Below are 10,907 nucleotides of genomic sequence, written 5' to 3'. Positions count from 1 at the left end.
GGGCAGGAGTGACCGCCCCCCGCCCCCCAGGTGTGGAGGAGGTGCCAGATGCGCATCTTCACGGTGGCCCAGGTGCACGACAACAGCATTCAGATGAAGAAGGACTTGCAGACGTTCCTGTACCACCTGCGCATCAGCGCCGAGGTGGAGGTGGTGGAGATGGTGAGGGAGCCGGGCACCGGGCGGACGCAGCTCTCACCTGCAGGGTCCCCACGGCCCTTACAGCCCAGGGCCGGCCTGCTGGGCCGTCGCGGCATCTTCTCTGTCCTCTGGCTGTGACGGCGGCTCGGGTTCCTTCCTTCCTTTTCCGTGACCTCGACAGCTTCAAGGAGGGTCAGGCGATGTGTAGTGAGTCCCTCAGTTTAGGTTCGCCTGATGCTTTTCTCGTGGCTGGACTGGGTCGTGGGTTCACGGGAGGAGGACCCGGCTGGACCGGGCTTGACCACGGGGCTGGCCGCCTCCTGGGGGATCTGAGCTCCGGGGCCAGCGGGAGGGTTACGGTCGGTCCTGTGGGGCGCGTGTGGGCCGGCCTGTGTCCGGAGCCCACGGTTGTGGTTCCTTCTCGGGGGTGTCTCGTGTGTCAGTGAATGTGGGTCCCGGGGCAGGTGGAGGGCGTTCAGTCGTGACCTGCACGGTCACGCGTAGGGGTGGGGACGCCGGGGCCGGGGCTGTGAGCCACAGAGGGCGGCCCGGGGGCCCCCGGGCCCGCAGCATGCTCGCTGGGGCACGGGGGGTGAGTGGTGATCAGTCTGTGCTCGCGTTTGCTTCCGTGCCTCGGAACCTGTAGGTGGAGAACGACATCTCGGCCTTCACCTACGAGCGGACGCTGGTGATGGAGCAGAGGTCGCAGATGCTGAAGCAGATGCAGCTGTCCAAGACGGAACGGGAGCGGGAGGTGCGTGGGGCCACGCGGGGGTGCTGCTGGGCCCTGGGCAGCGTGGGCTGTGTCCCCCGCTGCCGCGCGGGCCTGTCCTTTCCCGGACCCCGTGTGGCTGCCAGGGCAGCGTCCCTGGGGCCTCCTCGAGCTTTTGTCCCCACACCTGGTTTTGTGAACAGCTGGTGGCGCGGCTTCTGCCCCCACCTCCCCTCGCCACGCGGCTCGAGGCCACGCCCTCACAGGCCTCCGGGGTCAGGGCCCGTGTCTGCCCGGCCCCGGCCGTCCTGCTCGTGCACGGCCCCGCCTCTCTTACATCATATCCCGACCGGCCACCTCCTCCTGTCCCTCCATCCTCAAACCAGCAGCCACCAACTCGTTACACCCCTCCCAGCCTTGTCCTGGCTCACGTGTCCCCGCGGCCTTGCACGGCCCGACCCTGTCCCTGCCTGAGTGACCTTCGTCCTCGCCACACAGGCCGCTGCGGTTTCCTGGGGACCCTGACCCCTCACCCCCACAGGCCTTCGGCTCCTAGCTGTCGTCAGTGCCATCTTTGCATACGGCTCCCGGGCACCTCGTGTGACATGGGAGCTCCTTCCCCCTGCACCTCCCCTTCCCAGACTCCATGGCGCTCACAGCCCCACCCCAAGGATGTGGGCTCCCTGACAGCCCCTTTGCTGTTGACGAGTGAGGGGGGGGTGAACGGGTGAGGGGAAGGATGGATGGATGGAAGGATGGATGGAAGGATGGACGGATGGGTGGGTGGGTGGGTGGGTGAGGGGAAGGATGGATGGACAGACGGATGAATAGACAGGTGGATCGATGGATGGATGAGCAGGTCGAGGCAGAGCCTGTGTGTGCGGGGGGCGGGGCTCTGTGCAGTGCGGAGACGTGCATGTCAACATCTCCCGTCAGCACGTCTGAAGAGGTCCTTTCTCAGGGGCTTTCAGAGTTGGGACAGAAGGAGACAGAAATGTAACGATGGGTTTGGTCTGGAAGCCCAGGAGGAGGGGCCTGGGAGGGCTGGTCCAGACGTCCCCAGGCCCCGTCGGCTGTGCTCTGTGTGGGGCCTGGGGCTGGCCGGCTCCTCTCCCCGTGCACGCGCCCTCCCCCGGGCTGGGTTCCTGCCGTCGTGGCAAGGCTGGTCACTGTCCTGCTCTCCCTCCAGGCTCAGCTAATCCACGACAGGAACACCACCTCCCACTCTGCCGTGGCTGCCAGGACCCAGGCCCCGTGCACGCTGGACAAGGTGCAGATGACCTGGACGAAAGAGAAGCTGGTCGCTGAGAAGTATCGGAACAAGGACACCAGCGTGTCCGGGTTCAAGGACCTCTTCAGCCTGAAGCCGTGAGTGTCCACCCGCAGCAGCCCGCAGCCACGAGGGGCCCCTTTGCCTCCGCGAGGAGCGGCGGGCACATCCAGCCTCGGAGAGGCCGGAGCCAGCCCCGGGCCGCAGCCTCCTTCCAGCGCCAGTCAGCGGGGACGCGGGTGGCGGGTTGGCGGCGGTGCCACCGTCAGTGTTCCTGGTGGGTGTCCCAGCACCTAGGGGTCAGGCCTGCACCCCCGCGGTGACGTCCAGGCTGCCCGTCGGGCCGGGGCCCGTCCCCCTCCTCGGCTCTTGGCCGTGCTGTTGAGCTGAGGGCCCCCAGGGCTGGCACAGGTGCCAGTCGGTGGCGTGGCTGGACCTGGGGAGGGGTCCCGAGTGCGAGACTAGGACAGTATCTCCCGGGTCTTCGGTGGCGGAGCAGAGCCCTGGAGCCCTGAGTCATCGGCAGGGCCTGGGGGGCCCGAGGGGGCCCGAGGGGTCAGTGTGCTTGAGGAGGGCCACAGTCAGATGAGAGGGGCAGCGGGGATGAGCCGAGTAGCGGTTCAAAGCGTGTGTCGTGTTTCCGCTTAAAGTAACGTGCTCTCTGTTTTTTCTTCCATGTAGAGAATGGGGAAGCCTGTAAGTCACTCCCTTTACGCGGGACCTCGTAGACGTGGTTGCCTTGGCATGCGCTGCACGCACAGCCCCCGTGAACCGTGTGTGCATGTCCGAGTGTGTGCACAGCCCTGTGTGTGTGCAGGGCCCCATGTGTGGGTGTGCCCGTGAGTACATGTGTGCGCACGTCCCGGTGTGTGTGCACGTGTCCGTGCATACGTGCTCGGCCCTGTGTGTGTGCCAAGTTCTGTGTGTGCACGCACGTCCCAGTATGTGTGCTCAGCAGGTGTGTACGCGTGTCCGTGTACGTGTGCCTCGGCCGTGTGCGCATGTCTGTGTGTGTGCGTGTCCGTGTATATGTGCCTGGGCCACGTGTATGTGTCCGGGTGTGTGTGCACGTCCTTGTATATGCGTCTGGCCCGTGTGTGCGTGTCCGTGTATATGTGCCTGGGCCACGTGCGCATGTCCGTGTGCAGGTGGCGCTCGCCCGTTTAGTTTGCTCACTCTGTTTGGAGCGGCTCAGGGCGCACCCCCCAAATCCCTCTCTGGGCAGCACGTGAGGGCTGAGGTTGGAGGGAGGTTGGTCCCGAGCGGCTCTGCAGCGGAGCAGAGCGTGTGCTGTGCCTGTAGCTGGTAGCGATCGTTCACCCACATCCCTTGGGGCTGGGGGTTCGGACCTCATCTCAGCTCGTCCGGGATGGCGTTTCCTCCTGTCTGCCCAGCACCGGGTGCCTTTTTGCCCCGTAGGAAGCTGCCACCTTTAGTCTCGTGGGAAGGGATGTGGATGAACCTCTGTGTGGCCGGCCCCTGAAGGCTTAGGGCCAGGCCTCCAGGGCCCACCTGGGGTTGCTGTCTGTCTGTGCATCTGTCCACCCCTTGTTCCCCCATGATTTTCCGACTGCTGTCCCTCCCGTGGGAGCCCGGCCAGCGTGCTCCGTGGAGCCTCGGGACTTGGGGTGCACTTCCTGTTCCAGCCCCGAAACCCGAGTGCATCACACCCTGAGGGAGCAAAACGTGCAGATGAGTCGGGGAACGCTGGGCCGAGTCCTGCACTTCCTGCCGTGTTTTCACGACCTTGAAGTGCCCCACGAGTAAAGCCTCCTAATTAAAAAGACAAAAACAAACCCGTGGACACAGGAGTGCGTGTCCCCCCCAGAAGGCGTGGTGAGCCGTGGGCCCGTGCCCCGCGTGCGCCTGGCGGGGGTCCGCAGGGTGCGAGCGGCAGACGGAACCCCACTCCCGTCTGGCTTCTCCTCGGGGTGGGCTGGAGGGGCTCCCGGAAGGTTGGAGGTCGGCCCACAAGTGGCACGCGCCCAACTAAAGCTCCCCACGGTGGGCGCCCTGCGGCGGGTTCGCTGGCCCCCGGGCGTGTGGGCGTCTCTGTTTCGCCAGCCTCCTCCGTGTCTCCGTCTGGAGCCAAGGGTCTGGATTTCCACCTTAGCCCCCACGGAGCCTTCCTCCGCCCCGGGCGGCCCCTGCCCGAGCCGCAGTTCCCAGCCTCAGAGGACCCCGTGTGGGAAGCCCCTCTCCAGGCTCAGCACATGGCCACGTGCTTCCATTTGGTGGCCTCGTGGCCGGTTGTGGAGGCAGTGAAGGTTTCCGTTAACTTCCTGGACACACGGGCTGCCCCGCCCCACGTCTGCGCCTCTCTCGCCTCCACGGGGCCTGTCACCTTGGAGCTGCGGGTCTGTCCAGACCCAAACTCGTGATTTTAAGATTATAAGTGTTTTCAGACTGTTAACCCTGAGAGGCCCTTCAGTGTCACACACGCATTCCCGGGATCGCCTTGTCCCCAAACGCACTGGTAATTGTGGTCCATCCTGGCACCTGGTTCACGGTTCTCATAACGAAAGACCCCTGACTGCTGTGGACAGAGACCCAAGCTGTAATTTTACCAGATGGAATTGGGGAGAGGACAGCAAGGCGCCGTCGCCCTGCCCCCTCCTGCTGATTGGAGGCTGTAATAGGGTTTATTTAGCTTAAGGCTTGCGTTGAGCAAAGGGTGCGGCCTGGAATGCGTCCTGGGGGCCTTTCCCTGACCCCTTGTGTGGCGGCCTCTGTCTGTACGTCTGCCCATCCGCCCGTCCCTCTTATGTCTGAGGCACGGGTGGCCTTTGAGCTACGTATCCTGTGTGCGGCCCCAGAGTTGGCGGTGGTGCTGGTGCAGTGAGGCGGGTCTTCCCAGCCGGGGCGTCACTGGGGAGGGACCTGGGGGGGGGGACGAGCGCGCAGGTGCCTGCGCAGCGGGTGTCCCCAGTCTTGCTTCCCTGGGGATGCTGCTTTGGGGGCCGCTGCCAGGCCTGGTTGCCCGGGACGCTTCGAGAACCACCGGTGCGCAGTGGACGCCCCGCCCACTTCAAGGAGTGTGGGCACCGGGCAGGCAGTGAGCAACGGGCACAGGGTCCGGGTCTCCAAGGGCGGGGGCTCTCGTCTTTCAGCCGTCGGCCGGGTGGACGGAGCCGGGGCTGGGCCTCATGGCGGACACACTTAGCCAGCACCTCTGGCTCTGTTCCAGGCCTGGGGCCTCCAGAGCGGACGGAGGGCTGGGCCCTTCCTCGCTCACCCTCTGCGTCGGAAGCAGCGAGGGGCAGCGTTTAGGGCAGGCTCAGCTGCAGGCAGGGGTCTCAACGGGAGACACTCCGTGACCTGGAGGTGCACGCTGTGCCGTCGAAGGGGCTGCTCCCGCCCAAGGGGCGGTACTTGGGGAGCAGAAGCTGACGTGCCCGGCTGTCATCTTGGCCTCCACATGCAATCGCCGTGCCGGGGGTGCTCCGGGTGGCGGGTCTGATCTGTTTTCACCCGGCCTTCCTGACGGAAGTGGAGCGGGCAGGGTGGGGCCTGAGCCCGGCACCCAGGACCGCGGCTGGAGGTGCCGAGTGACCGTCCTCCTCCCACAGGGACCAGTCCAACGTGCGGAGGATGCACACGGCCGTGAAGCTCAACGGCGTCGTCCTTGACAAGTCCCAGGATGCCCAGCTGGTCCTGCTGAACATGCCGGGCCCCCCCAGAAACCGGCAGGGGGACGAGAACTGTATCCTTTCCCGGGCGCCGTCCCCACGTCGGGGCACCGCTGCCGCAGCAGGGTAACACCCCCTCCTCTCCTGCTCAGCGGAGACACCCGGGCCAGGGGTCAGGAGCCACAGGGCCCTCGACGTCGGGCGGGGCGGCCAGCCCAAGTGGCCCAGACCAGAGCCGCTTTGCCCCGGGCCGCCCGCGGGGCCGTGGGCAGGCGCACGCAGAGGCTGCGAGCGGGCGGCTCCTGCCGGCTGCCTGGGCCCCTCGTGGCCAGCAGGGGGCGCGAGCCAGCGGGCGAGTGTGCTTCTCTGTCCCACGTTTGAGCTGCTGGGGCCCCAGGGCAGCTGGGCGGGGGAGCCCCAGGAGTCGCCCCTGATCGCCTCGGGCGTGAGCAGTGGGGCCGAGGGGCAGTGTGGCCACATGACTGAGGAGGGGGCCTTCCGGGGCCTCCACGAGGATCACAGTGGCCCCTGGATCAGGGTGGTGTGTGAGGAGCACGTGGCCTCAGAGACCGACCCGGCGGGGGAGTCACCGCATGACCGACCCCGATCCTTCCTGCTGCAGCTCCGGCTCTGGGTCCTCGTTGGCGCCGGGCTCTGAGCTCCCGCCCGGCCGGGTCCCTTCCTGCCCGTCTCCAGGACGTGGCAGAGCCGTGGCTCCATCCCCAAGCCCTTCCTGGCACCAGGTGCCCTGAAGCCCCCTGGCGGGTGGAGCCCTCGTGGGTCAGCCGCGGGGCGCGAGGCTGTCATCCTGGCCTCGGGGTCACAGGTCGGTCCCCCGGGGGCAGGACGAGGTGGGAGGAGGCACGCAGCCTGGTCCCGGGTTCTGAGCCTCAGGCTGACCACACGCTTCACGGGTCTGTGCCTCGTGGTAACCAGGACTCCCCGGCCTATCCAGGGTCTTGGGGGGGGACAGGTCCCTCCTTGGCAGGGTCAGTGCTCCTCTTTTCCTCACACTGGCCGTCTCCTCCCCGAAGGCCCTGGGTCCCGGCCTTCCCTGTCCCGTCCTCGTCTCTTTCTCCAGCCAAGGCCTAACTGGCCGTGGGCTCCTGGGTGGTGAAGGTGCTCCGTTCACCCTTTCAGCCACGCACCTGGTTGGGTTTGCTTTGTCCTTAACTCGGTGCCCCCAGACATGGAGTTCCTCGAGGTCCTGACTGAGGGGCTGAACAGGGTCCTCCTGGTCAGGGGCAGCGGCCGGGAGGTGGTCACCATCTACTCGTAGCGTTCGGCCGCACCGGGGATGTGCCTGGCGGGGTGCGGATGGCGCTGCGATGCTCGCGGACCAGCACCTGATGCCCCCGGGGCTCTCCCGTCCAGGCCAAGAGCCGGCACGCGACTCAAGGTTTCCTCGCGGCCGAGGGGAGGCGCGATGCCCTCGTGCCCCCCTTCCCCCCGCTCCGGCGAGGCTGGCCGTGACCTGGGACGTGGCTGGCCGTCTCGTGGTGACAGAGGAGGTGGGAAGCCCCTTGGATTCTACAATCGATTTCCCTGGGTTGGATCTTCGGGCTGTCGTGCAGTTACGTTCACTCGGATCCCCCCGACCCGCGAGAAGCCGCACAGACTGAGGTGGAGCGTCGGCAGCTGGGTGCAGGCTCCTCAGGGGCCCGGGCTCAGGCCCCGGCGCTTCCCAGCTGGGTGTCCGCCTGCGTTTATGCTCCGGGAACCTGCAGGCAAAGGGGGGAGCCTTCGGGGCCGGGAGCGCCACACACTTGAGCATCTGACGTGCGCCTGCCTGTGATCTCAGCTTCCACACTTCACGCTGGAGAAAGGGGACGAGGCTGCAGCCGCGGGAGGGCTGTGACGTCAGCAGCTACAGCAACCGGCTGTCAGCTGAGCCTGTGTGTCCCCTCCCACCGGCACCGACGGTGGTCCCAGCTGTGTTTAGGGCGCTGACAGGTGGTCCCAGCGACGAGGGCACTGACAGGTGGACCCAGCGACATCGAGGGCACTGACACGATACCTTCCAATGATCCTGGACTGCTTGCACTTTACACACGTGATCACGTCCATTGTACATTGTTGCAGTAATTTGTGCCTCACTTCCCCATGGCTTATTTATTTATTTAAACACCTGGGGGAGTCTGAGTGATAAAAGTTGACCCTGAGGAGATAGCTTCTGTGAAAGGGGCTCCAAACAGACCAGCCGTTGGCCTTCTCTGGCTCCCGTGGGCTCCCAAGGGAATCGGCTTGGTGCATGGATTTCAGGTCAGGCAGGGGCTAAGCATGTGCTTCCAGACGCTTCTGAGGGGTGGCTGGGCAGCGTTCGGCGGCCACAGCGTGTGCCAAATGCCACAGCTGGGCTGGGGAGGGGGGGGTCTTGGGTCAGTGCCGAGTTAGGCCTCCAGACCCCTCGCGCATCTGGGGAGGGGCCCGCCAGTCCCTCTCCTAAGTCACATGACCCCGGCTCACGTGGAACGGAGGTGCCCGCGCCCTCCACCTGCTTCCTGCTGTGTCCGTCTACACGGGGCATCCTTTCCACACTGTCAACTGTGTAACCGTAACTGCAGCCATTTTAAAGTTGATTTCACGTTTTCCTTTTTTAGGTCCTTTGTATGATTTTGTTAGTAGAAGAATAAAATTGTATAAAACCTGAGTATGTTGAAGGGTCTCCCGTGACTCGCTCAGCGTAGAAATTAAACGTTTGGAGGTGCTCCCCCCTCCTTCTTGGAGGACTTTATTTCAGGTCTATCCGCCAAAGCACACTCCGATGGCGAAAGAGTCATCACGTGAATTGGCGGAAAGAAGTAAAAACCAAACCGCTGTCAACGGGGAGCCGCCCCGCGTCCCCCCCGGCTGGCTGTGCAGCACAGCAGTGAGATCCTGCTGCTGGCTGACACGACTCCACCTGCAATTTCTATCAGGGTGGAATCGGCAAAGAGTCTGACCAGGGGCCCTGGTCCCTGGTCCAGGAGACCCAGCAGTTCCACTCCTGGACGTCAAAGCCAAGAGGAACGGACGCCCGAGCAGACGTGGAAGCGCCGGTTCCTAGCGCTCACAACCGCCCTGCTGTAGAGCAGCGCACGTGCCTGTCAGCTGACGCACGTGGACGAGCACAGTGCACACGTGTGACGGTGTGTAACGCAGTCCTGAGACGGATGAAGTGCTGCAATACAGCTGGGCCTCGAGAACACTCTGCTGTGAGAAGGATGCCGGGCACGACCGTCACGCTCCCGTTACACGTCCAGGGTGGGCAGAGCCAGAGCCAGACTGGCTGACGGTGCAGCCACAGGGGCGGGGGTGGAGACTGGGGGCCCGTGGTGGGCACGGGGTCTCTGTTTAGGGTGAAGAGAAATGTTCTAAGAAGGTGGTGACTCCTCAGCCTCCCCGGCCGCTGCCCCGGTGCTGCCTCCCCACCTCTGTGTTGGCGGCTGGGCCTCCCCGGTTTCCCTGGCAACGTCCGACCCCTGCTCCGTCCAGCGCCCCCCTCGTGCTGCCCCCTCGCCGTGGACGCCAGCAGCGGCTCTAACTCCGGCCGCCCTGCTGTGTCTCCCACCTGCTGTTCGCCGAGTCTGCAGAGGCGCCGAGCGGTCGAGGCCCTCGCCGCGGTGCACGTGGACCCTCAGCCTGGAGCGCCTGGGGTCGCCGTGGGGGTGCAGCCCCGCCAGACTCGGCGCCAGGCGCTTCGGAGGGCGAAGAGGCAGCTGGGGGCGCCGGCTCGTCCCTGGTTGGCCCCCCCTGGGGCAGCGACTCCCAGCCACCCCCAACCCTGACAGAGGTGCTGTGGGCGTACGCACGGTGGGAGCGTGCGGCTCACGGAGCCCATGGGAGGCCCTGGGTCCCACTTCTCGGACGATGGCCAGTGGCGGGCACCGCCCACCCCATCCTTCCAGGCTCAGACTGGGCAGCAGCCGTCCTGTGTCCGGTGGTGGCGGGCGGCGTCCACTCACTCATCCACCCGCTCACTCCCTCACTCACCCTCCATGCTCGCTGGGCCTCCCTCGTGAAGAGCCTGGTCCCCGGACAACCTGTGAGTCCCCCAGGAGCAGACGGAAACGGGGCCCGCGGGCAGCAGGCACAGGCGAGCCCGGCCCGGCACGCGGGGTCGGGGCACGGGGCTCATCTCAGGTGCAGAGAAGCACGAGGGTTGAGGGCAGAAGTGAGGGAATGAGGCAGAGAGTGGCCTTGGGAGCAGGAGTGGGGTCCAGGGTCTCCTCCCTCGTCCCACTACCGGGTGCCCCGGGTGCAGAGACGTAAGTGACCACGTTGTGTCTGTGCTCAGAGGAACACGAGGAAAGAGACTCCCGGGCTCGGGGGCCGGCAGGGGCCGCACGCATGAGCGGAGCGGCCAAGAGCACGGGCCCGGGAAGGGGGCAAGAGGGAGGCCGGCGCGCGGACGGGGGACCAGGAGGTGGGGTGGCCAAGCCGAGGGCCCACGCCCCCTAGTGTCGCGAAGACCTTCGCTCGTGCCAGGTTCCTCCGGCAACACACTCTCCGGGAGGGCCTCCTTAGGAAGTAAGACTCAGGTCGGTCCAGTTTGGGGATCGTCCAGTAGCCAGATCTACACTTAAATAAGTAACGAGGCTCTTTGTTTCCGTTACAGAAGGCATCTCTCTGTACTTGCCCAGTCGCCACGAGGCTTCCCTGGTGGACTCGGCGCTGGGGCCTCCTCCCCGTCACCCCCGCCCAGGCCCAGCGGGCAGGAGCTGCCCCCAAAGCAGGCTGGACAGCTCCGCTGACCCCGGCCACCTCTGTCTCACAGCCTTTCTTCCAGGAGGGCAGCTGCTTCCCCTGATGCATGTGGTCCCGGGGCCCCGCCCCAGGTCAAGCCGCTGCGTCCACGAGAGACGAGCTGTTCTCCACATGTGGACGTTTAGTTCCTGTGTCCACGGCCACACGGCGCCCTCTGTGTGCTCATAAGTGATCTTTCTCGTCGCTGCTCTCAAACAGCTTCCCTGTCCCTTTCAGCCGTCCTGGACCCGCACTGGCGGCAGGGAGGGTGGGCTTCTCTCCTCCATGCATCCACAGGCAGCAGACACACACTCAGCTTCTGGTCCGTTCAATGGCATTTCAGTTACATTTTGTCTTTAAAACCGGGGTCTGGACTCAGGCTGAAGTTGAGGCCTCACCACACTCCCGGCCGGCCAGCGAGCTCTGCCTG

General features: G+C 65.5%; 1 protein-coding gene across 3 annotated transcripts in view; it reads left to right on the top strand.

The window, feature by feature from the left end:
- SLC12A7 (solute carrier family 12 member 7) overlaps positions 1-8,402 on the top strand; it is a 42,118-nt gene extending 33,716 nt beyond the window's left edge. For 2 of the 3 annotated variants that reach the window (XM_027125431.1, XM_027125433.1), the window contains exons 20-25: positions 31-162; positions 788-895; positions 2,043-2,221; positions 2,805-2,819; positions 5,693-5,826; positions 6,940-8,402. In XM_027125431.1, coding sequence (XP_026981232.1) covers positions 31-162; positions 788-895; positions 2,043-2,221; positions 2,805-2,819; positions 5,693-5,826; positions 6,940-7,031 — 660 coding nt within the window. In that variant the 3' untranslated portion in view covers positions 7,032-8,402. The remainder of the gene's footprint in view (positions 1-30; positions 163-787; positions 896-2,042; positions 2,222-2,804; positions 2,820-5,692; positions 5,827-6,939) is intronic. The other variant, XM_027125432.1, reaches the window with a different exon arrangement.
- The last annotated feature ends 2,505 nt before the right edge of the window (positions 8,403-10,907 follow it).

Source organism: Aethalodelphis obliquidens, unplaced genomic scaffold (assembly GCF_003676395.1).
Source record: "Aethalodelphis obliquidens isolate GAN/ISIS:26980383/991018 unplaced genomic scaffold, ASM367639v1 scaffold29, whole genome shotgun sequence".
Classification (NCBI taxonomy): Eukaryota; Metazoa; Chordata; class Mammalia; order Artiodactyla; family Delphinidae; genus Aethalodelphis; species Aethalodelphis obliquidens.
This window is presented reverse-complemented; position numbering and strand designations above follow the sequence as displayed.